Here is a 27,401-nt window from a genome sequence, read left to right as displayed (position 1 = left end):
TTTTCTAATGGTTGTGAGCTATGGTGAGAACTGAAGTTGCATTTCTCCCATTATTGTTTTTGATGTTTGTCCAGGTTTTTTGTGCTAAGGTGTGAAGAGAGAACTGAATTTGTATTCCCTCATTATTGGCTTTGTTTGTCAAGGTTTTTTGTGCTAAGAGCTTGAGAGCTATCTAAATGATAGCCATTAAGTTTGTCTTCCTATTTTTCAAACTGCTGCTTTAGCATAGTGGCATGTTGCACTGACTATAGTACATATGGTTCTGAGTTCAAGACATGCATGGTGATAACACAGCATGTTATTCTAGCAACTTTTCAAAATTATACAAGCAATGTTTAAAATGTGTCCCTGTTTTTTGGGCTTTTGCCCCCCCCCACCCAATAAATGTTGGCTTTTTCCAGATTTCTTGTGCTGCAAAGTTCAGAGATACAGCTGAGTTTCAACATTTTACAAAGAGCTGAGAGCTGCAGGGGAACTTAAGTTTAGTGCTGCTTATGCAGAGTCTGCCTGTACTGTTAATAGCACAACAGGTAGTGTACTTGCTTTTGATGCAGAAGCTGTGGGTTCTTCTCCCACAGTAGGTAGATGCATTGCTGATACTGTACTGTGTTGTAAAGGGGAGTGGATGCTGTAGTCTGTTTTGGCAAAGATATCTAGTAGTAACTATAAACCTGTTATCAGTTTGCCATCCATTCCCTATTGCAATATTACTAGCGTATCATTGTTTTTAATGCAACATAGGCAATTTATTCCTCAAGGGCAACAGGCACATTATTTGTAGATGAAACCATGAAATATAAAGTTGTTTGCTAGCAGCAGCCTCTTCATTAGTTACAGATTTCTCTAATGTGGAATTATGTAGATGGCTTTTACTAATTCAGAGATTGTGCATATTTACTGATACTGGTGGACTGTAGAAGTTTGAGTAGACTTTTATGATGGAAGGTGTATCAAAGAGCACATGTATGTTTCATGTGCAAGGGGCCTATGATTTGAAAACAGCCCAAAGTTAATCTTTATCTGCCATTGGCAAAATGTATTTTCTTTGAATGTGGGTTTCAATGCTGTTTCAATGAATGTGAGTTTCAAGGGCAGAGAAGTTTTAATGCTAAGTCTAGTTTCATTGTGAGACTGCATTGATTTGTTTAGCAGATATTTATTGGTGTTCGTGCTGTAAAATGCAAAATAAAACTTTTTCTGACAAATCATTTAGGAATGAAGTCACTAAACAATGACCGATGTTAAGTTTCAGACGTCATAATCTTCAGAAAAATGCATGCTAAAGCAAGACCTGATATTCTAGCAACTGTCTTAAGTTTATACAAGGTCAATTTTTAGTACTGTTTGTATGTTCCCCCAATATATTTGGCCTTGTCCAGATTTCCTGCATTAAGAGGTTGAGAGGTATGTGCAAATAAATCGCTTTATAGAATTAGGAATATCCAAACCTCTCAACTGTCCCCAATTTTGGCTCAAAATGTTGCTCTCCCCCTAATAATCTCGCTGCAAAATAGCAATTTTGGAAGAAAACATGGAGGGTTTACTTTACTTTTATAAATAACTGTAATGATCAGAGTTATACATTACTTTTATTTCAGAAATGCATGTAGATTCTCTAATTTTGTCCGCTGCTCTAAGTTAGCTGTGCTCATATTAAAATGGTGTCCTTTCTTTGACAGGTTCCCAGCTGTATTGTCTGGCAATTTTATATTTTTGCATCACATTTTTGGTCCGTTTTTCATAAAATTGCGGTTTTCTGGCAAATTAGTGGCAAATTGTTAAAGACTGAAGTTAGAAAATAATGGCAGACATTTGAGTTTCAGATTTCATACCTTTCAGAAAATTCGTACTAATGCAAGACCTACTATTATTCTATTATCTTTCTAAGTTTATAAGAGCAATATTTAAAAAAATGTCCTTATTTTTGGGCCTTTGCCTCAGTTTTATTTATGAGTTTGTTGCTCTAAGAGGTTGAGAGGTGTGTGTGTGTGTGTGTGTGTGTGTGTGTGTGTGTGTGTGTGTGTGTGTGTGTGTGTGTGTGTGTGTGGTAGGTAGCATACCTCTCAACTGTCCAAATTTTGCAGAATGTCTAGATTTTTGCCCCATATTTTTTGTCTGTTCCTCATAAATTTTGTGATTTTCTAGAAAATCATTGAAGGCTAAAGATGCTAAATAATGACAGACATTTGAGATTCAGACTTCATGTCCTGTAGAAAAATTCATACTAGCACAAATCCTGTTATTCAAGCAACTTTCTCATACTAGCACAAATCCTGTTATTCCAGCAACTTTCTAAGTTCACGCAAGCATTATTTAATATCTGTCCCTGTTTATTTTAGGCTTTGTCCATATTTCTTGCACTAAGAGGTAGGTACGGGTGTGTGTGTGTGAATGAAACATCCTAGATAGGGGTAGCAGGTGGTTAGTAATTTACTCAAGCTCAAAACCTGTACCTTAGTTACAGAAAACAACAGCATAAATTCTCTACCCCAACTACCATGCTGCATTTTTCAAAGAACTGACATTTCAGGTTAATTTTCAATTCAAGGAACCGAGTTTGAGAGAATTTATATTATATTACTGAAGAGGCATTACAGTGAATTCCTCTTCATCGACACTAAAAGAGCAAACCGTGAATTACTAGAATGGCCGTAGCTTGACTGGGGAGGGGGGTAGCAGTTTGAGAGCTGTGAGTACAAATTTGAAAATCCTAGCTACATCCCTGTGTCTGACTGTCTGTCTGTCTCTCTGTCTGTGTGCATGCATGCCTAGTCTAGTAGTACCAGTGCTGTCATAGTGCAGGCTAGTAGGATGCTCAACTAAACAGTGAAATGTTCAAATGAGTGATTTTATTGTCATACAATTGCTTGTTTAAGAAGATGTTGCATATGTGGGAATTTGCATGACTGCAAATTGCTAAACAGTGGACCAGAGCAACTTATTACATCATTGCAGAGACAGTCATGCTGTTTTTGATTTTCTATGTATCCCAGGTCAGTTATCTTTCCTTTCTGTCAATAGCAGCATCTCCTACTCTCTTCCATTTACTATGTGGCATCAGCATGCCTAAAAATAAGATAGCTGGTGTGGGTAACAGTAATGTAATACAGAAAACAGCAGTTACTTCATTTTATTTAGTTTTCCTTCTCATTAGTCAGTGGTTGGATTGAATGATGAAAAAAATAACAATCTTCTTCTTCTTTCGGCTGCTCCCGTTAGGGTCGCCACAGCAGATCAACTGTTTCCATTTCCTCCTGTCCTCTGCATCTTGCTCTATCACACCAACCACCTGCATATCCTCTCTCACCACATCCATAAACCTTATCTTAGGCCTTCCTCTTTTCCTGTTACCTGGCAGCTTCATCCTTAGCATCTTTTTCCCAATATACTCTGCATCCCTTCTCAGCACATGTCCAAACCAACGTAATCTTGCCTCTCTGGCTTTGTCTCCAAACCTTCCAACCTGGGCTGACCTTCTGATATACTTATTCCTAATCCTGTCCACCCTCGTCACACCCAGTGCAAATCTTAACATCTTCAACTCTGCCACATCAAGCTCTGACTCCTGCCTTTTTGTCAGTGCCATTGTCTCCAACCTGTATAATATAGCTGGTCTCACTACCCTCTTGTAGACCTTCCCTTTCACTCTTACTGGTACTCGTCTGTCACAAATTACTCCTGACACTCTTCTTCACCCACTCCATCCTGCCTGTACTCTCTTCTTCACCTCTCTTCCACACTCACCATTACTCTGAACTGTTGATCCCAAGTACTTAAACTCATTCACCTTCACCACCTCTACTCCCTGCATCCTCACCATTCCTCTATCCTTCCTCTCATTCACACACATATATTCTGTCTTAGTCCTGCTGACCTTCATTCCTCTTCTCTCTAGAGCATATCTCCACCTCTCCAGGGTCTCCTCCCCCTGTTCCCTACTCTCACTACAGATCACAATGTCATCTGCAAACAAGATAGTCCACGGGGACTCCTGTCTGATCTCATCTGTCAACCTGTCCATCACCACAAAACATTGAGAGTAAATTAAATCATTTCATGAAAAGTGACTAAAAAGGCAGCCATACTTTTGTTTCTGATGCGATTCTCAAGTACTTTCAGCCATTAAACACATATACTATGCAGATATAACTTATGAATTTTAGCACAATGTGAACAACCGGCAGTTGTGATTATATGTAGTCAGTGTGTCTAATCTTACTGAAAAAGGTGGATAAATGTATCTATGGTTGAAGTTAAGCTTGATTTCTCATGCTGATTGATCACAAATGGGAATTTTTAAAAAAAAATGTTATTGCTGGGGCTGTGCGTCACCTTATAAAACATTGTTGGGGTCAGAGGATTAGAAATTCATACAATTTGACTTTTATGCCTTGAGTATCAAGGACGTCTACAACTATGCAGCTGGCTCATTTTGTTTTCCATACTACAGAGATTGCAGAGCATCACCTTCCACGCCTTTTTTCAACTTAATGTATCCTACATTCTTATCAGAACTGTCACTAGTCAAGAGGAAGGGAGCAGCTGACCCTGGCACAAGGTGTTAGGAGGTTATGATCACAATGTGGAAATGAAGTACTAGCATTGCTGATTGCTGGCATTATTGCAGTCAGGTCAGTCAAGTAAAACTTTGTTGTCATTCAAACCATATAACAAAAAAGTGCATAGCTGAATGAAATTACATTCCTCCAAGCTGAAGTATAAACCTAAACACAGAAATACATAAATTATGTATAAACCTAATAAAAAAAAACAATGTATACATAAACAACAACAGAGTCCAAGCCATCCAAAGGCACAGAAGATTCAAAACAACAATGCACAATTCCTGATCTGGCACACAGCACCAGCAAGCAATTGGGTCTCCACCATCTGCACTCAGCACAACTCTTACCTTCATCAGCCTCATCTCCACACGAGCAACATGGCTAGATATTAAAAAGAGAATGTCCCAAATCCCAGTCCAGTTCCCTCTGACCCAACAAGAAACTAAATCTGGATCCAGCACAAAGCACCAGCAGACAATCGGGTCTCCACCATCCATGCCAAGCTATCTCACCATCATTAGCCCCATCTCCACACCAGCCATATCCAAAATCTCAGTCCAGTTCACTCTGACTGACAAGAAAACCAAATCCAGCTCCAGCATACAACACCAGCAGACAATCAGGTCTCCGCCATCTATGCTCTGCACTCAGCACAACTCTCCACCTGAAAGCCCAAATGGCCCAACCAGACCAACTACTGCAAAAATGATCGATCCAAATGATCAACCAAGGCACCATGGTTGCATCCAACCACATACCCAGCAACACATGGACTCCAATGAACACCAAACAGGGATGACAGACAGACCAATAACTCCTACATAAACATAGACATAAAATGCACAACAGGAGCCGGAGAGGCTGCTACCACACAAGGCGTCACCTTCTTGCCCTCATTTAGTAACACTATCATCATTTATGCATCTCTACAGCTATGGCTGTTTAAATGAATAAAAAAATGTGTAAATAACTACATCAGAGTGTTTTTTTTTTCTTTTTCTCCTTAAGTTTCAATTGAAGGAGGTACAAGTGTAACAGACTGCCTAGGGCACAAACCTCCCAAGCTACTGCTCTGTTCTTTATACCCCTTTTCAGTTGTTGAAGACATATTACAATGCAGATGTTTCTCTTCCTGATTTCCTGTTATACACAGCTTCTGTCAGTCTGTTGAACACAGGTTCTGATCTTTCCAAATACCCCCATACTGTTTCAGTATCTTGATCTTGATGTGTACTCCAATCTACCAGCCTTGTGCTGAGCTGTACTATTATCTTTGTACCTGTTTTGCTTGTTAATGGCATTGGCAGCACCTCTGAGAAAGCTGCTGATTTTCCAGCTTCCTACATTAGTTTGTCTGCATCAATGGCTTAGAGGGGCTTGATCCCTGACCACAGCTAGCCATTCCAAGTTTGAGTAATGGTTTCAGGTTCTTTTGACACAGGTGAGGGGAATGGGTGTGTCTTGTAGCTTGGCAGTGAGTTCTGCAGACATCAGCACCTTGCAGAAGTGATGGGGCAGTAAAGTGCTGATGCCATTTGCATGCCCCATCCATGGGTTGTTGCTGAGTAAGTGCAGGGGGAAGGACATAAGGAAAAACCCAAGCCACTCTGCCTTTTCCATCAACACGTAGTCCCTGGGACTTCACTGCAGGATTAGAGATAGTTAAGTCTGTTAATGAGGGGTATTTGTAATATGCAGACTGGAACAGCTATACGTCAATCTGCTTCTTAGCCACGCCTATTTCTAGCCTGGAGACTTAGGCTCAGTTATAACAAGCCTCTCCTTTCCCCATGCTGTCCCTAGTGCTCAGTGCTGGCCTGGCAGTCACTATATTACACAGACCTTATGTACACATGAGAGCCAAGAAAAAACAGGGTCATATTGTAAGACATGAGACAAAAGACATACCAAAAATAATACAGATACAAAAATAAATACATATTTAGTACTAAATACATGACCTGATGAAGAAAAAGTGTGACTGAGAGCTAGTTTTATTGCTAGTGTATTTTATTTTAGTAAAATTTAAAGCATTGACTTGCATCAATTTATTTTTAGAAAGTTTATGGTGTTAATCTTGAAGATTATTACTCATCGTTAAATCTGCTGTTTTATGAGACTGAAATTCAATATAAGCAAAGTATTTTTGTTGACCTATTTGATGAAGAATGCATTCTTATCATCGTGGCTATGGGGACACTTCTCCTAGAGACTGAAGAATTGTCAGTACGCTGTCCTACTTTTCTGTCTCAGAAATGCACTGTATATTAATCAATCATAAATGAAATGTTGCAGATGCTAAATGTATACTGAGAAATGTACTACTTCTTAATGCAAACAAGTATGATGATTAGAATTGCATGAAAAATGTAAAACTCATATGTTCACAAAAAATGAGGTTTTATTTATTTATTTATGTATTTATTTATTTTCCATCTGTTATTTTTACGAAAGGATCCATCATAGTTTCCAAGCGATTGCACTGCCAGCTTATTATGCTTGTTGATGTTATTACTCTCATTTCAGAAAAAAGTCTACATTCATATCAAGAACAAGGAGTTGGGCCATTTCCTTGCAGTGATGGTCGATGCAGAAGAGACAAAGGCAGTCCGAGTGATAGTGGCTGAGAGATCAGAAAAAACACATTGTGTCTGGTACTATGAAGATGGAGTCATTAGAAATGCAGTAAGTGCATGAATACATATTCATGTCATCTAGGACTCAAAATGTAAAGTCATGCACATCATCATCATCATCATCTTCTTTCGGCTGTTCCCATTAGGGGTCGCCACAGCGGATCATCTGTTTCCATTTCTTCCTGTCCTCTGCATCTTGCTCTGTCACACCAACCACCTGCATGTCCTCTCTCACCACATCCATAAACCTTATCTTAGGCCTTCCTCTTTTCCTGTTACCTGGTAGCTTCATCCTTAGCATCTTTTTCCCAATATACTCAGCATCCCTTCTCAGCACATGTCCAAACCAATGTAATCTTGCCTCTCTGGCTTTGTCTCCAAACCTTCCAACCTGGGCTGACCCTCTAATATACTTATTCCTAATCTTGTCCAACCTCGTCATACCCAGTGCAAATCTTAACATCTTTAACTCTGCCACATCCAGCTCTAACTCCTGCCTTTTTGTCAATGCCACTGTGTCCAACCCATATAACATAGCTGGTCTCACTACCCTCTTGTAGACCTTCCCTTTCACTCTTACTGGTAATCGTCTGTCACAAATCACTCTTGACAGTCTTCTCCACCCACTCCATCCTGCCTGTACTCTCTTCTTTACCTAAAGTCATGCACATAAAACACACATATAAGAGGGTGAATATTAGGGTAAATTTGACAGTTGAATAACTGCAGCTTCGGCAAGTCCTATCCCTGTGAAATGCATCCTCTGACTTTGCCCTTTACTTCACCATTGTCTGACTATAGAGTTAGTCTTTATAACTTCAGGACTTGAGTGGGAGTCTTGACACTGCTCAAAAAAAAAGCTTTAGTTTTGGATTATTAAAAATGGTTTTCAGCAGAACCATTTCACAGTAATGGGACTTAATGACATTACCACAGTGAGTTAATATAAATCCATATTAGGTAGTCTTAAAATATTCAGTTTATTTAAATGTAAAAGAAGTAGTTATGCTCACGAACTGCATATTTCACATTTTAGTTGTAAAAAAATATAAACATACAGGTAATTACAGGCATGAGGTAGGAACTAGGATGTTAGAACAAGACCTCAGTGTTATGGGGTCACTAGGTTTCTCTGTCTCTGCTAAGTTATGAAATTATTTTAAACGATTTCTGATTTTTTTGTTGCCACAGCTCATTTTATTTATTTATTTATTTATTTTATTTCTTTATTGACATTTGATGACCAGGAAAGTCCAACTGGGTATAAAAAAATGCCCATTTTCAGTGGAGGCTTGGGGAGAAAAGCTCCGTTAGAATGGCAATGAAAAACATTAGATAATTACAAAAGGTAAATATAACATGATGAACATTTTATAACATTATTCAGCTGTAGCAATTAGTGCAGTCAAGTAAAATTGTATATACACAAGTTTAGTAAAGACTGTTATTTTCAATTTCAGGATGGGAGTATTTTATGAGTCAAAGTAAGACGGTGCCAGCAGTGACCTAGAGTCAGTGCCTATGGTAGGCAGTGGTGCATTGATGTGTTATGAAATACATTATGGTAATTGAGTATTCAAGAATGATAATTTGGTGTAGAGTTGGAAGGTTAGGTAAGACAGGTGAAAGGAGGGAAGGAGGAAGAGTAGAGCAGAGAATACAGACGGTTATTTGTTTGGTTGGTAGAAAGAAATTATTAAAAAGGTAATGATAAAATTGTGAAGACAGGGCTAGAGGAGAGGGATTGGATTCATTTTTTTGGGGGGGGCAGAGGGGGGAGAGAAAGTAAGGTATAGTTTTAAAGAATAAGAGGAGGGAATGGAAGAGGAAAATGGGGATCCCAAGCCTTTGGAGTTTAAACCTAGTGTGTGTGTGGTGAGAGAGAAAGGGAGTAGTGGGGAGAAAATAGCAAAAGGGGAGCAAAAGAGCTATGAAGTTTTTGGGGGTGAGGAGTATAAAGTAAAAAAGAATGGCCAAGGGAAATATTTAATGCTGAAGGTGTGGCTGGCAGTCAGGTGGGAAGGTGGATAAATATGTTAGGGTGGCTTAGTGCAATGGCAAATATGTTTGTTGAGAAGGAAGTTTTTTAGAGTGTGTTTGAATTTGTTAAGGTTTGATGTGGCTCTAATTTGCAGTGGTAGCACATTCCACAATTTGACTATATAGTAGGAGTATAGGCTTTGGCCTGTTTTTTTTTGTTAGGTCTATGTAGGCTTAAAAGTTGTTTATCTTCAGAGCGCAGGGCCCTGGTCGGTATATAGCTTTGGAGGGTGAATTTTAAGTCAGGGCAGTTTTCTGGTAAAAATATTATTTTGTGGGCAAAAGTTAGTTGGTGGTAGTTGAGATGATGGGGAATTAGAGCCAGTTGAGTTTTACAAGCGCTATACAGTGATGGTTATAGGAAAGCACATTGGTTCCAAATTTAGAGATTTTATTGTATTAAGATTCTAATTTGTTTTTTAGTGTAATTTGGAGGTTTATAAGTATAGGTGCACCATATAATACTGGCAGGAGGAAGTAGGTGATAGCCAATGTCAATTTGGTGGTTGTATTAATAAATTTCTTGTGGTGGAAGAGCATACCTAGTTTGCAGTAGGTTTTTTTTCAGACATTGTTGTTCATAAGTAAGTATGATGTCTATACTAATGCCCAGTAATTTTGCCAGTGAAACAATTTCAATTTCAATTTCTGTTTTGTTTAGTGTTAGTCTATTTTAAATTTCTTTGGAGGGGATTTTGATGTAAACAAGAGTTTTGTTTTGCTGGGGTTAAGTACTAGTTAGGTGGTGTTGAGCCCGGTTTCTAGCAGGTGAAAGCATCTTGGGTTATTTGCCTGAGTTGTTCAAAATAATGAGAGGAGATAATGGTAGAATCATCGGTGTGTTATATTAATGAGCTTGGGGAAGCGGCAGAGTGGAGGTTGTTTGTAAGGATATTGAAGAGAAGGGGTGCTAGGACAGATCCTTGGGGTACTCCTGTTTTGTTTGGGAGGTATTGTGAGAGACAGCCTTGCCATTTTACAGGTTGTTGTCTATTTATTAGATAACTGTTGAGCCACTGTTGAGCCGATGGGGAGGGTTGTACAGTGGCCAGTTGATGTAGGAGATTTGGGTGAGATTGTATCAGACTTTCGAGAGATCGAAGAGTAGAGCAGAGGTATATTGGACAGCATCTCTTGCCTTGTTTATTGTTTCTGTGAAGGAGACTAATGCAGTTGATGTACTATGAGAGGGTCTAAATCCATGTTGAGTTGGATTAAGTAGATTATTGGTTATGAGGTGATAGTCGTTTGTGTATGCATTTCTCTAGAATTTTTGAAAGGCAGGATAGAATGGTGATGGGTCTGTAGTTTGCCATTTTAGTTAATGGACCTCCTTTGTGTAGAGGAGTTATAATGGATTTTTCCATAGGGTTGGAACATAGGATTATGTGCTGGATCTGTTAATCAGTATGCTAATGGGATATGCGATGGCATCAGCGGCACATTTTAAGTATGCTGAAGGGAGGTTATTAGCAGAAGGTGAGCATGGTTTTAACTTGTTTAGAAGTTTGTGAATGTAGTTTGCTGGTACTGGTTGAATAAAGAGGTGGGGAGAGAGGGAGCTAATTAAGGAGGTGTTGTAGGCAGGTAGGAGGGAGATGGGAGTCTGTGTTGCCAGGGATTGAAAAAGTGGTGAGTGATTAATGCTGGGAATATTAGGAGTGCTGGAGTTGGTAGGGTCTGATAGTAGGCAGGTTATGCTGTCTATAAAATGAGTGTTGAAAGCGTCAACTATTTGTGATGGAGTTTTCTGGATAGAAGGAGTGGTGTTTAGCTTGTTACCAGGTGTAAGTAGTGAGGAGATGGTTCTCCAGAATTTTTTTGGATTGCTTTTGTGTTCTGATAAGTGTCTGGAGAATAATTTTTTTTTGCCATTATTTGTAAGTTTTTTGATTGATTACTCAGGTGTCTATACATTTGAAAGTCTACATTAGTTTTATTATTGTGCCAGTCTCTCCAGGCTTTGTCTCTTTTTATTAGCATATATTTTGTGGTTAACCAGGGTGCATGTTTAATTTTTGTTCTTTTGGTCCTCACTGGGGTAAGGCTGTTAAATGTGTCCAGGAAAAGTTTACTAAAGTAGCTTACTGCATCATCTAAGGCTAGAGTTTTTAGTGTTGTCCAATTTAAGGACATTAAGATGTTACTAAAAAGTTGTAGATTAAAGTAAGTTGTGCAAGGTTTTGTATTTGTATTTTTTTGGTGACAGGGTAGATGACCTGTAGGTGTAAGTGGGTAAGTGATCACTAAGGCTATCAGGTAGAGTTCCAGAGCTGGAGTATTTGTTGGGATCGGTGACTAAGATACAATCTAAGATGGATCCTTGGGAGCTGATCTTTGGAAATTTGGTTGGTGTTGTGATGAGTTGAGTATACCCATGTGTATTTATACTATTAGTTGGAAAGTCAGACATGAGTTTGCCAATTAATATTTACATCACCCATAATTATTGTTTCGCTTGATATGTTTTGTGACATCCAGGATAAGATGTCTTCTAAAGTTGGAATATTATTGCCAGGGAGGAAATAAAGTGCAGCAATGCATATTTTTTTAGTTGTATTGATGTTTAGGTGGGCTATGAAACTTTCTGCATTACTGAATTTAGTAGTGGGCTTAGTATAATGAAGCAAGATGTGTAGGTTTGAGTGAATTAGTTACCCCTCCTGCTTTTCTTTCAACTCTATCTGCTCTTATCATGTTATAACCCAGGGGAAGTAATTCATTATCCTGGATATGAGGTTTTAACCAAGTTTCTGTGAATGCAATCATATCTGGGGAGTACTGTGAGAGCCATGTGTACAATTTGGTAATTTTGTTGGAGATGCTTCATATATTTAGTGTGGTTAGAAGAAGGGTTTTGATGCTTGGAAATGTGGTCATGATGGGTGTGATGGCTGGCCCTGGATTGGGGTGCATGTCCCCACACTGGAATAAATTTGAGAAGAGGAAATGGTGTTGGTGAGCTTTTGTGTGTCATTCAGTAGGTTGTGGTATTGGATGCAAATTTAAATTGATTTTGAGATAAGTTCAACATATTTTGTATTTATGAAATTGTAGTGTGTGAATCTCGAATAAGCTTGGTGATATGTTTGAGTATCTGTTTTGTTGTAGTGTGTCTAGTGATGTGGATGTAGTAGTTGTGCAGGTCATAGGAGTAAGGTGGTTTGTGAGTGATGTAGTGAGTATGAGTAATTTATGAATTAAACTAAAGAATGTTAGTAGTAATGTAGATAGAGGATGGTGAAGCATTTTGTATATTATGGGATTGGGGGAGTTTGTGTAGATTGTGTTACTGTGAGTAGAGTTTAAGCAATTTAGGTGTATAGAGAAAAAGGATGAAAGGTGTGTGTGTGAAGTTATAAAGAGAAATGGAGAAGGTGTAAACATGTGTAAATGAACTACTGTGTTCAATTGCTTAATGTATGGAAGGGGGTAGTTCTGTTGAGCATAAATTTAATTGAAATGGGGGTATGGTAGGTGGAGCCTGAATGAAGCGAGGGCGAACAGAGTGGGTTGAGTCTGTGAGCCTGGATTCTACTCACAGAAACAGAAGAAAATAAAGCAATTTAAAATTTAGAGTTGTGATTTTAGGAGTTTCTATGAGGTAAGTTTCTGTAGGGTAAGAGATAGTCAAAGCAATATATTTTTTGTAAAGGTAATGAACTATAATGGTGCAGTGAGGTTACAGAGCACTAAGTGAGGAGTATTATTACCAGTGGCTATTTTAATATGCAGGCTGGAGAGGAAAATGGGGGGGTGGCATGCCAGAGGTGTCGTGCTGCAATTTATTTGGTTTTTGATTTAGGAAATACACAGTTGAGATGAAGTCAAAAGACATGCAATTATTTTAAAGGCAGTAGCAGGATTTTGTTCAGGTGCTGTGATATAGTTCATTCCTTTGAGAACATTGGTTATTGCAATAGAAACAGGTAAAGAAGACTGTTATACCTAACTGTTATCCTTTTCAGAGATGATTTGTGGTAAAAAATGCATCAGGCATTGGATTGACTCTGCTGAGTGCATGGACTAGAAGAATAAACCCCACAGTATCAGGTACCTGATCCAGGTTTGAATACCACCCTGTGCACAAGAAAAGCATGCCAGGGCTCAGATGGAAGAATAAAGAAGTAATGCTTGTGTGCTTGCCTCTCCTGGGGGGGGGGGGGGGTGAGGACTGTGTTGCATGGCACATCTCTCATTAATGTGTCTCCAGTGAGAACTGGCACCTATTTGGAGCCATGTGTTAAAAGAAGTAAATATTAGATGTTTTACATCCATTGCATACACATCCCTGGAATGCTTATGTCACAAACTAAGAATATCAGGACTGCATAATAAAATAATAATGTGGGCGGCCACGGTGGTGCAGTGGTTAGCATTGCCACCTCACAGCAAGAGGTTCTCCAGTTCAATCCTCAGCTGGGGTGCCTTCTGTGTGGAGTCTGCATGTCCTCCCTGTGGTCGTTTGGGTTTCCTCCAGGTGCTCCAGTTTCCTCCCACATCCCAAAGACATGCTGTATGTGGATTTGACACTCTAAATTGGCCCTAGGTGTGAGTGTGTGCATGTGTGTGCCTTCTGTGGAAGGTTGGGTGCCGGGCTGGCAACTCGACACTGTAAAACTCCACTGCCAATCATGAGCGGACAGGTGATCCGCTGTGGCGACCCCTAACTGGGAAAAGCTGAAAGAAGAAGATAATAAAATAATAATTTATGGTTAGTTATAGCACAACTGGCTCTTACCTAGAAACTAAATGAATGGTCAGTGGTTGCAGATATCAGCTGCATTGGTAAGTGGCAGTTGGGTTTATGTGTGGGGTGGGGTTGATTTGCATGGTTCTTAATTACATTCACGGGTAAACAACTCATTGAAGTAAAAAAAAAAAAGTACTTTTGAAGGAAAAAAACTGTAAATTATTTCAATCAAATATCTGGAAGCAAAGTTGGGTGAAATATATCAAAGAGTATGACAGAATGCTAAAGATGTACTTAGTCTGTGAAAACAAAAACATTCTAGCTGTCGATATTTCCCAAAACAAGAAGCTGCAGAGAACAAAAACGAACAATAATAATATTAATAAAATGGAACATGACTTACTAAAGGCTAAATTATAATTTCTTTATAATTACATTAATCTAAATGCTTTAGTTACACAAGAAAATAATAATTGTCCCCATGATTAACCTATTCTGATTTCTAAGCGAAGATAAATACTAAAGTCTAAGGAAATAGATCCAACTTAAAAGAAGCACTGGAAAATAAAGATATTATTGCATTCCCAGAAACACATCTGTGTAAGAACTTGAGTTTAGATGTGACCACATCATTAAGTTGTGAAATAGTACTCATAAAACATCTTCTGCTAAAACTGACATCTAACTGCTGCTAAACGGTTAGAATGCAAACAAGGACAGCTAAGTGACCATATTAAGCACTCATGTCAGAATATTGCCCAATTTTAAAAACAGTCATAGGAAAAAGGAAATAATTTTGCAGCATAAATAAATCATGTGTAAGAAATGTCTCAGTATGGTCTCTGCATAGGCAAGGTACTCAATTATTTCTTTCTTTTTTTTATCAGAGCTTGTGTCTCTCCTGTTTTAGCCTGGTCCTCTTTAAAGCCCGGAGTAGATGTGAAGATATTCAGAATTTACTCAATGAGGACTATGCAACCACACTTCTTTCAAGTGAAAAAGAGAGTTGCTTTGATGTAAGTTCAGTTTCAGTGGTTGAGAGTGTCATGCCTTCTTTGGAAGGATGGATAAGATACTTCAGATACTGCTTCCTACTCATTCTGTCATCTTACAGGGTGATATTGGTGTCCACGTAAGGAAAAATACAGCTACCGAGAGGGACATGATCAGAAGGAATGGCCTTGAGATCTGAACTTGAATGTCAGTTTGTATTTGACTTCTGTTTAAGGACGGTCTGTAACAGACCGTGTTTAAACTCAAAGAAGCTGATAAGTATGCCTGTTGCCAGAGCAGCAGTGGCAAAAGTTTGATGGCAAACTTTGTGGTCACACTATCACACCTGAGAGCATATGGTCCGTATATTCAATTGGAAGGAGTGTACTTGTGAGCTGATCACTCTCGTTACTTGTTCATGATTTACATTCATGAAAAAGCGTCCAAATGGAACAGGAGACTCAGCCAAGCATTGCAGTCATTTGTAAACAGCTGATAGAGGATTTTTGTGAGAAGACATCATGCTTCTAATTGTAAGAAGATGTTACACACTGAATAAGGCCAAGAACATTGAGTTTGAAAGGTCATTGTTCAAGATCTTACTTGCTACCACAGCAGCAGCAAGAAATTTTGTCAACGGTGGCTGGTGTCTGCCACAGTGATAACTGTATCACCTGATGGTCGATACCTCTGGAGATGGGAAGTAAGTTGTCAAGACAAGGAATGAGGCCTGCTGTTAAATTCTCTTGGATTGTATATGGATTCAGCTGAGAGTAACTAGCTGATCAAAAAGCCACACTAACAAAAGTTCCATAAATAATGGTTTGGGTGGCTATGGATAAAAATCACTGAATGGATACAAAGAGGATTCGGAGTATTATTTTGACTTGCTTGAAACAGTAGGACTTTGGCTAGGCTATGTTATGAAATAGAAGCGAACTGATAAACACTGTTGATGAAATTGATCCATAGAATTTTTTGACATATAGATTGCTCACAGGAAATCTGATTGAACAATTTTCTATCAGAAAATCACAAAATGAATAAAAAAGGTATTTTCTGTGCATAATGTCTTTATCCGGTAGTTAAGAGATGTACTATCTACTCTATGTTTAATATGTCTACCTTTTGGCTGTAGATTATACTAATTTACAGAAAATGTAGTTGTAAACTTTACTTTCTATATGCTGTCCACTCACAATGTTACCTGTAGGTCATGACAATGATGATGATTATGATGATGATGATGGCAGTAAGATTGGTAAGTGAAACATAGCATGAAATGTTTTTATTCCATTTAGCTCTTAAAATTTTCCATTTCAAGTTATTTGCCTTAAATGAAAACCAGATCATGTATGCATCTGCCACAGGAAATCTGTCTTGGCTATGAATTCCAGTTCACTGGAGGCATTACCTTAAAGTAGATGATGTTCACTGAAAAGTATCTATGATTCCCTGAAAGTAATTCCCTCTTTTTTTAACATAAATAAGTTGGATCCTACAGTCTGTGCTCCATCTGGAATTAATACTCAGTCTTTTCTTCCATAGACAGTAACATAAAATAGAACACAGATAACATTCTTAAAAACAGATAACATTCTTAAAACTGTATGTACATCAGGCAAGGCTTCTACTTGTTTTTCTATTTAGGTAAACAAAAGTAAATTAGGTACTTGTGTATTATCGCAACCACATTCCAAACAACTCAATAATATGTAAGCAGCGATAGCCGTAGCTGTCAACCTTTCCTTTCTAAAACGAGGATCGCCACCTCATGTAAAGTCATACCTCTCAACATTTTAGCTCAAGAAATCTGAACAAAACCATACATGATTGTGGGACGAAGGGTAAACAGTGTGTTATAAACTTAGAAAGTAGCTAGAATAACTTGTCTTGTGTTACAATGTATTTTCTAAATGGTATGGTCAGAAAATCAAATGTGTCATTATGTAGTAATTTTATTCCTTAGATTATCCAAGCGATTAGCCAGAAAACATAATTTTTGTTCAAGGAACAGACTGAATTTTTGAAGTGAAAATCTGGACATCCTGCAAAAATCTGTACAATTAATGTGTTATAGGTAGTGACAGACTGTCTTCTATTGGCTCTGTTACTCTAACTCACACTTCCACTACCAAAACACCACCACAACCGTTATGCAGACATTTGTGGACGATGTCTCACTGTTCCCACTACATCCACTCATTTCCTTTCCACTGTCAGTGCACTCCATGCTACATTCCTACACTTTTACCTGTTGAATGTATCATTATAACTAACTCAAAACTAAAAAATGAATACAATAACACAGAGGATGCAGGAATAAAGGAACCTCTGTTTAATGTTCAAACTGAGTAGTTTTGTCCACAGTACAAGGACTTTATCAGTTGTATGAAAATACTGTACTGCAAACAGCAGAATGTGGTTGCGATAATACGCAAGTACCCTTAATTACTATATAAACAAAATCAATTATTTTATTTTCAATAATTTGTCTATAAACACTCTTTGCTAGACTGAAAATAAATAATTAGAATGGTCAGGTAACAGACAAAACTTATCTGACACTAAATTAATTTTAGCAGGTTTTCTAAAGTTCTAGATTGGCACTCATACTTTTTTGTTAATATATGAGTTGGAAGCTCCTTCTGTAGACCAACAATATGAAGTATTCATCAAATGTGTGAATGCGTATTAATACAAGTTGTATGTAAGGTGTGTATGTACCTCGTGGTAATATTTTATTATTCAGAGCAGCCCTATCATGATGCTTTGTCATGCATATGTGCAGCACAGTGGTGGGCTATCTCTGAGGTCATGGAGATGCTAGTGAGGTATTCCAGGGGAACTGCATATGCTAATTAGCCATGTGCTCTCTTTCCCCCAGCAGTGCCTGTTGTCTGCCATTTATGTAGCTGAGGGATTCAGAGAATCAGTCAGCTGAGGAAAGTAACAGAGCCACCATTTCACCCATTCGGGCTGATATAAGTACTGGCAAGTTTAGTGGTCAGGTGGTGTTGGGGCTGATATAAGTACTGGCAAGTTTAGTGGTCAGGTGGTGTTGGGGCTGATATAAGTACTGGCAAGTTTAGTGGTCAGGTGGTGTTGGGGCTGATATAAGTACTGGCAAGTTTAGTGGTCAGGTGGTGTTGGGGCTGATATAAGTACTGGCAAGTTTAGTGGTCAGGTGGTGTTGGGGCTGATATAAGTACTGGCAAGTTTAGTGGTCAGGTGGTGTTGGGGCTGATATAAGTACTGGCAAGTTTAGTGGTCAGGTGGTGTTGGGGCTGATATAAGTACTGGCAAGTTTAGTGGTCAGGTGGTGTTGGGGCTGATATAAGTACTGGCAAGTTTAATGGTCAGGTGGTGTTGGGGCTGATATAAGTACTGGCAAGTTTAGTGGTCAGGTGGTGTTGGGGCTGATATAAGTACTGGCAAGTTTAGTGGTCAGGTGGTGTTGGGGCTGATATAAGTACTGGCAAGTTTAGTGGTCAGGTGGTGTTGGGGCTGATATAAGTACTGGCAAGTTTAGTGGTCAGGTGGTGTTGGGGCTGATATAAGTACTGGCAAGTTTAGTGGTCAGGTGGTGTTGGGGCTGATATAAGTACTGGCAAGTTTAGTGGTCAGGTGGTGCTGGGGCTGATATAAGTACTGGCAAGTTTAATGGTCAGGTGGTGTTGGGTGTTTTGTGTGTGTGTGTGTGTGTGTGTGTGTGTGTGTGTGTGTGTGTGTGTGTGTGTGTGTGTGTGTGTGTGCATGAGTTGGGGGTCTGCCATACTTCCACACCTCCATAGACTAAAGAGCAAATCCTGCAACACTGGGGACACTAGACAGCAAGGATACCTTTCAATATTATGCCTTAATGGCACTTATTCAAGAAGTGGATCAGGGGATTAATAGCCACCAGAAATACGCCTTTAATGTTGTGCCTTAACAGCACATAATGAAGATGTAAGTCAGGGGGAAAACTAGCTAACAGTGATACCTCTTCATATCATGCCTTAATGGCACTTGGGTCAGAAGAAGCACTAAATGCTAGCGATGTTCTGCATATCATGCCTTAAAGGCAAATTAAAAAAAAGAATGACAATGCAGTTCAGGGGAATCCTAGACACCAAGGATACTGTTTTTAGAGTGCCTTAAAGACACTTCTTAAAACAAATGGAGGATGATGTGGGTCTGGGGGAGGGAGACTAGTCACCAGGGACACTATAAATAGTGTGCCATGAAGGTACTAAAAGAGAGTCAAATCCTGCACTTACCCACTTCACACAGAGGATGTTAGATTTCTGGACCACATCTAGACACCTGGGATAATGTGAAAGAATGAAAACTAAAAGTAAAGTAGAAAGGTGAGAGGGAAAACTATATAAACTCTGTACCATTGACACAAGGATAAATATCATTGTTATGCCTTTTTTACCAATATAATTCAACAATCTGGACATAGCCAAAAATGATGAAGGAAGAAAGACACACAGTCAAGGATGGAATTTGTCTATTTCTCATATACACTTAGAAAGTTGTTAGAATAACAGTATTTGCATTAGCAAGCATTTACTGAAGGATATGAAGTCTGAAACTCAAATGTCTGTTATAATTTACAAAATGCAATCCACAACTTTTATGAGAAACAGACCAAAAGTATGAGGTGAAAATCTACAAGATTTGTATAGTTTAGTGGCATGCCTATAAGAGGCAACAGGCAGCAGCATCCTGTAAATTCAAGGACAGCTGTGAGAGAGACAGTAATGGAGAACATTGTGTTTTGTGTAGCTCTCAGAACATTATGGCAGTTGCACAACATCCAGGAACTGCTGCATATCATATGGTCAACAGCTCTCAAAGTGTTTGCTCATGAAACATGGACAAAGCTAAAAATCAGAGGTGGAATCAGTGACAAAGCAAAAAATAATGTGTGGAGAAAGGGCCAAATTAGGGACAGTTTCTTTTAATCTGTTACTCTAAAGTCACATAAACGAGTTAACAGAACAACTGGTTTAACATCCATACTTTTTCCATAAAAAAACTCTTAATAGCTAACTGTAATGAGGCAAAATCAGGGAAATTTTAGAGATACACATCAAACTGTCAGATCTCTGGGTGATAATAGGTCTCAACTTCTTTCTTACCAGAAGAATCTAGGATTTATCCAGAAATAATCATGGGAACCCACCTCATTTTCTCCTTAACTCACCAGTTATTATAAGTTATACAGCACATTTTTGAGCCAAAACTATGACAGCTGGGAGATATTCTCAGAGATAATAGAAAACACGTTTCTATCATATTAGAGGTAGTGACAGTTTTAGGTGGTAATGGACATCACTGGGCCTTGTATAACCACATCACTCAGTATTCTGGATTTGCACTTATCTTTATATTTATATATTTATATATTTGCAGGCCAGTGTTCTTTTCTATAGCTAAGAAGAATAGGGATTTGTCTGTGTGGAGGATGCAAAGTTGGAAGTAACACTGGACGACACCATGGTGAATTTTAAAAATGCGACTTTGAGTCACTTAAAAAGTTAATAGAGCAATATTCTAGCATCTAAATGCACTTTCTGCACAATAAGGAGTCTGAATCTCTAACATTTGACATTATTGACTGACTTTATTTGTGATTTTGAGAGGCAAGAAAAAATAAAAGTAGACATTGGAGGATGTTCAGTCATTTCAGGGACAGGTATGGGGTATGTAGAGTGTTTGTGCATGTGTGGGCATACCTGTGAGTGTGTGTGTGTGTGTGTGTGTGTGTGTGTGTGTGTGTGTGTGTGTGTGTGTGTGTGTGTGTGTGTGTGTGTGGTGAAGTGAATAAGGTGGTGTTCCTGTGCTAATGCATGTTGCCAATGTTAACTAAAGAGAAAAGTATTGATCTGCACTCCCTGTCAGCAGAGATTCAGAGACCTACAGCTTAGCTGATAATGAGGTCTTTCTCATCGCAGCTAATATGTCTCTGAATCACAAAATTCCACATCACTGAAGCAGTTTCCTTTTACTGCAGACCTGACAGTTTGAGTTGGGATTCTTTCTGAATCCCTAAGTTGAACTGAAACTACATTTTGTGTGTGTGTGTGTGTGTGTGTGTGTGTGTGTGTGTGTGTGTGTGTGTGTGTGTGCGTGTGTGTGTGATGCATAGCTTTACTGGTTTTATATTGATTTGGTGATCTGAATGCATGGTTTGCCAATTACAGACAATATTACATGTGCAAGTGTATATCTGAGTGGCGCACTATGCTATAATAAGCACTATGGGGCACTATGCTATAATAAGTAAGTTAAGTTCTGGGAAACCTGTTTCCTTGCTGGTGTGTTATTATTTTGACAAACTTGCAATTTATAATATTAGGCTGAACATAACAAACTGATAATGAGTCCAGCTCATGTGTGCAAGTACGACTTGTTGAAAATTCATCATGAAGTAAAAGTAAGAAAGCTGAATATTTGTCAAAGAGAATAAGATAAATATTGAAGGCCTGAGGCCAGGAGGTAGTAAGTTATTCTTTGATGACCACATCTGAATGCTGATCCAGATGGACCACTTTTAGGCCTAACCTCAAAGGCTTCAAAACTGAATTTTATTAGCAGTAAAGAACAGTAGAAGTAAAACATTAAACAGAAATGCACAGTACAAAAGTGAAGGTGATTGCAATGCAATTCAGGTTGTTTGAGTTGTCTTTAGATGATTGAATTAATTCATCATAAAACTCCTTTTTGGTAGCAAAAGGGTCAGATTAATAACTACTCGGAAAGCAATGGTGTTGACTAAATTTTATAGACGTATGATTTATTTTGAGGCAGAGAAAAAGAATTTACAAAATGTCAACAGTTATGCTGTGTAGAGGCAGGGCTAATGTTATAATTCGCTCTAGGTGATAGTCATTGCTGATATGACACCCCAATCCAATGTACCAAATGGGAAAAAGGAGGTCAATGCCGATGTCAGTTGATGTCAGGTGCTTGGTGTTCTATTCAAATCTTTTACAAAAATTCCAAAACAAAAATGAGCTTCACATGGGACATAGGTGCAAATAAAGCAAATCCATACACCAAAAACTGTTATAGTTGGTTTATTTTTTTACAAAAAATATGATTCTTTGTACTTATTCAAATAGTAATATGAAAAAAACAGGTCAGATCATGTAAAATGTGCTTGCATAATGCTGACCTATATAAAGAAATGCAAATTTTCAATTTTTCCTTGCAAGGAAGGGCTTCTCAGGGATGTCTGAATCAGTTTGAGTATAAAACCATACATTGTCTTCAATGAATTAAGAAGGAAACACTCAGTGGCTCTTCATACAATAAGAGCTTATTTATTTGGTGATTTATAAGTAAAGAGCAACAATGAATGGCTTCATTACAGTGGTCTTTTTTGTAGAAAGAATAGAATAAGGTCCCAGGAAAGCTGATTTGGACAGTCCTGTGATAGTTCAGTGTCCTGGAAACATTGGTAAAATCAGTGCAGGCTACATGCAAGGACCCAGTGACACAAGTGTGAACAGTGTTCAAATTCATAGAAGGGTTTCCAGTGAGAGCTGGGATGCATCAGGGTTTAGCTCTAAGCCCACTGCTGTTCATGCTGGGAATGGGCAACATTAGCATACAGGTTGGAGGGGACAGATCAACAAATTTGCTGTGTGCAGATGATGTAGCATTGCGAGCAGTCTCCAAACATGAACTTCCAGCAAGTGACAGGGTAATAAAATGCAAAACTAAAAGCTTGTGAAATAAAAATTCAGAGACAAGATTATTGACATGGCAGCAAATGGGAGAAATCAGAAGAAGCTGAAAACTGTCATAGAAGAGTATATAGTAGGACAAGTTAGCAGCTTAAAGCTAGAATCAGAGGGGCTTCAGCCAACTGTCATGATGTGTCTGGAGTAGTGTGTGTGATAAAGTAATGTCAAAGGAGCTGAAACTTAAGGTGTACAATACAGCTGTGTGACCATTACCATTGTATGATACCAAAACCTTGTCAATGAAAGCAGAGCAGTTGAGGAAGCTAGAGGTGGTGGAGATGAAGTGTCTGAGACTGGTGGTAAGATGCACACAATGGGGCACATGAAGAAATGAGGACATCACAGCAGAAGCCCAAGTAGTTCCAATTATAGAGAATGTCAAACAGAATAGATTACAGAGGTTTTGGCACAGGTACAGGAAAGCATAAACAATCTGTTGAAGGAGATTTGGGAGAGACAGGAAGGCAGAAGGAAATGAGGGCATCCAGTGAAGAGATGCATACATTACATGAGAGAAAACCTAAGACAGTCAAACATGACTATAGACTAAAATAGCTAAGTGATATTGAATCATGACAGGTGGTAACAGCTGATGCACCACTCTAACCCAATATAGAACATTGGAGAAAGATGTTTGTTGATGACAATGATGATGGTACTGATTATTCCTGATGTAGCTGCTGAGGATGACTGTGTAAAATGGCAGACCACACTGGATGTAAGAATCCATTTCATACTGTTGTGAAAGAGTAGTGAATCTGTAGTGAAAGCGTAGAGCTTTATTTTGAAAATAATAACATTGCAGATGCCAGCTAAGCATACTACTTAATGCAACAGACTTTTAAATTAGGTGGTGTATTGTTTATTAGCACGAAAGGGGACTAAGTCTAAATTACTCTAAGATATTACAGGGGTCTGTTTTCTAGTTTGGTAAGGCATCATGCAAAACAGTTACAGATAGCTCCATGTAAGAAGTGATGCATGGAAATGCATATTGATCAAATGTGCAGATGTAAAGTTTAACAATGAAACCCGAAATGTCAAGAGACCAAGGAACTAAAGCAGTGAACACAAATGCCCTAAACACTAAAAGAGATTGAAAGCACTATATGCTGGGGGGGGCAAATTTTGCACATCTCCCAATCTCCCCATGATAGATATATTTATTTATTTATTTATAATGGTTAAGTTCTTAACCTCAAAGACGAGGTACATATTTTGATTTTAACCTCAAGTTATTGACTAGGCTTGTAATAGTCTGCAGCCTAATAGCCTAGCATTTATCTATGAACCTTTGAACACAGATAGATAGACAGATAGATAGACAGTCATATAGATGGATAGATATATAGATACCAAGTCCACAATCGCATAAACATAAAGTAGGGAGAAATAATCTACGACAATGGAGTCTGCCATCACAGTTGGCTTAGATTTCCTATGGAAAACAGTGATCGGCATTCTGTTCCTTAACCAATGCTTGAGCTACAACATGTTGTCCACATTTAGATATAAACAATGCATACAGTGAAGCAATGCAAGGTGGTTTAAACAATGCATACAGTGAAGCAATGCATGGTTGTTTAAACAATGCATACAGTGAAGCAATACAGGGTGGTTTAAACAATGCATGCAGTGAAACAATGCAAGGTGGTTTAAACAATACATACAGTGAAGCAATGCAGGGTGGTTTAAACAATGCATAGAGTGAAGCAATGCAGGGTGGTTTAAACAATGTATACAGTCAAGCAATGCAAGGTGGTTTAAACAATGCATACAGTGAAGCAATGCAAGTTTTTTTTTGTATTAAAGAATTTATTAAGACACTATGCCTGTGTCAGAAGAAACAGAAAGAATAATTGGCAGAAGATACAATATTTGGAAATATAAAGAGCAACTAAAAAGGACTTATAAAGTATGTAGGTTACCGCAAAGTTAGATGAGATGAGAATGAAAAACTAACACCATGATCTTGAGACAGCAGTGTCTGTCATTTCCAATGCTGCCTATAACTGCTTCTGCCCATATCACTGAAGAAACTGGGGTAGTACTGAAGATGTATATTGGTAAGAAGCTGGCCCATAAGGGTAAATTCAAGGTACATGTGATTTAATATGATTTACCACACATGTATAGCCATGCAGCCACCCATGATCCACATTTTCCCTTGCGAATGAAGGTGAAATAAGTTTTGATTTGTATTTTATTAGCACTTTACAAGAAACATGACAGTATTTTGCTTCAGAGGTCAGAGGTCAATGCGTAAAACATGCCACACTTCAGAGGTCAGTACATAAAAAATACCACAGCTGCTAGACAGTACAGAGCGGATGTATGGAGGCTGGAGAAGCATGAAGATCGCATTAACATGAGGAAATATGAGCAGATGAGTAAAAGTCCAGTACACCCGAACCGATAACTGGAGCAACACAGATGGGTTGGTGACTATATTTGCACCCTTACGAGGAGAAATGTTTGCAGCCATAATCTGAGAAGGAGAGATGACTGTAGTTATCAACGTAATGTGATGTATTTGCCTTAAAACAAATGATAGACTTCATCATCAGCCCAAGTGAAAGGGATGGAGTCTTGATTTCACCAAAATGTGATATCTACATCACATGTGCCTGAGAGGTATGGATGGGACACTTTATTCATTTCAAAATGTGCCACATTAGGCCTAACAAGGCAGTGAGTTGTACCAGTGTATCATGGTTAATATTCTTTTTCAGTGCTGAGTACAAGACCAGGACAGTGGTTCTGTCTTGAAAACCAGTGGTGGTTTTCCAGTATGTTCCAGTTATGGAAGAATCACTCTTCTCAGTAATTCAATGAATGTCTATGCTAGGATGCTAGAAAGAAGATTATATCAAACAGCTGAAGAGAGTGGTTTGCCACTTTGTCCTTGCACAACTATCGGTGGGGTCATGAAATTTCACCATTACTGTATATATGCATTTTTTGAACCTGTAGAAAGCATAAGACCACATACTCTGGAATGTCTTGACTGAAGTGACAACAGTTTCGGGTCTAGTGCCATTCGTGTTTGAAATGAATACACTATAGACTGTAAAGCAGGGATCATGTTTACATTCTCATTTTTGTCTCCCTCTTCTTTTTTATGTTCATGTAACTGAATTCAAAGCACATTTGAGATTTGGGGATGCGAGAAACACATCTTCTTTTTTTGTAGTTGATGTTATTCTCTTCTAAACTAACTGTGATCTGCAGCACATGGTGGAGTGGTTCACTGCTAAGAAAAAGTGTTTGAAAGTTTGTACCTCTGAATCAGATACTATGATCCTCTCATGGAAAAGATTATGTTGCTGTCTGTGGATGAGGGGGGACCATCTACACCAAGTGAAAGAGTTTAGGTCTTGTTCAGGAGTGAAAGTGGAGGGGGGTCATGAGACTGACTGGTAATGGGGGCAGCGAAGGAACAACACTGCAGGTTTTATACTGGACTGTGGTGGTGAAACTAGAGCTAAGTAATTGGAAGAAGCTCTCAAGTTGCTGGTCATTCTATACCTCCATCATTAATGATGGCCAAGGGTTTCTGTTAGCGAGCAAACAGATGAGACCATGGATACAAAGCGCAGAGATAAGGCTTCTTAACTGGATTGCTGGGCTTATTCTCCATAACTTAGTGAGGAGATTTGCAATACAGGTAGATCTCATGGTAAGCAAACCACTCTTCCAATACTTTGAAGAGTCACTATCAGTGTTCAGAGGCAGGTCAATTTATAGAAATTATATCTATCAGCAAGCCTGACAAACCTTCAGGAAATCAAGTCACTTAACCAGTTACCGCTCCTGGCTGAGTCTGAAAAAGATCCATGGAGATCAGTGGTCTACCCTAGAGAACAAATATCGATAAAATAAACAGGATGAATTGGGAACTAATGGTTGGGGATGAAGTCGGGTCTACCCTGTTTTGAAATGAAATAACAGTAATGATGACAATATCATTGTCAAGCAGTGACATGTCGATTGTCCAAGGAAAGTTCATTGATGCTGTAATGGAACTTTTTGTATCAAAAGTTAAACAGGGAGGAAAAAAACAGAAGTACTTGTTTCGCTACTCAATTCATAAAAATGGAGTATGTTCACTTAAATGTGCCTTGTGCACCTAGTACAAACAGCCTGTCCAGAAATGGCTATGATGCATGAAAAAACACTGTGCTGTGGATTGTCATGTATAGACCAAAAGTATGGTCTGTTAATTGTGTCTGCTGATGTACTGTGCTCCATGTCTGCTACAGACCCCTTCTACTTGCAACAGAGAACAATTACTACAGTGTGCAGCTTAGAGCCTCACAGTATTAGAAACAGTTCTATGTCTCTTGGGTATCAGACGTGTCCATGTTCTGCAAGGCATAATTCTGTTACTTCTAATGTCAAAACATATTCCAACAGTAACTGTACTGGCACATTTAACAACTGTGTCTGTTTGTTATGTTATTTGCCCTCTCTCCTGAGTCATGCTATATATGTGTGTGATGACCTGTCTGCAGTGCATTTTTCTGGAAAAGCAAGAGTTCTAGCTATGTCTGGAGAAGAATTGTCTGTCATGTTGATTAAATATATTAAATGGCATTTTAGATGAACACTGTGTGGTAGTAGACTTATGCAGATTTTATTTCTTGCATGCAGGTGCTGTTTTAACAAGCAATCTGTACACCAAGCAATTTCTTCTGGGTAGACAGTTAAGCAACAGAGAAATGGGACG

The 27,401-nt window shown here is 38.6% G+C and overlaps 1 protein-coding gene across 1 annotated transcript in view; it reads left to right on the top strand.

Moving 5' to 3' along the window:
- Window positions 1-27,401, top strand: part of CRYBG2 (crystallin beta-gamma domain containing 2) — a 1,696,066-nt gene that overhangs the window by 1,600,422 nt on the left and 68,243 nt on the right. The window contains exon 20 of the mRNA XM_044084069.1: window positions 7,092-7,250. Within this exon, the coding sequence (XP_043940004.1) occupies window positions 7,092-7,250 (159 nt within the window). The remainder of the gene's footprint in view (window positions 1-7,091; window positions 7,251-27,401) is intronic.

Source organism: Protopterus annectens, chromosome 1.part1 (genome assembly GCF_019279795.1).
Source record: "Protopterus annectens isolate FY-2018-M chromosome 1.part1, PAN1.0, whole genome shotgun sequence".
Taxonomy (NCBI): domain Eukaryota; kingdom Metazoa; phylum Chordata; order Ceratodontiformes; family Protopteridae; genus Protopterus; species Protopterus annectens.
This window is presented reverse-complemented; position numbering and strand designations above follow the sequence as displayed.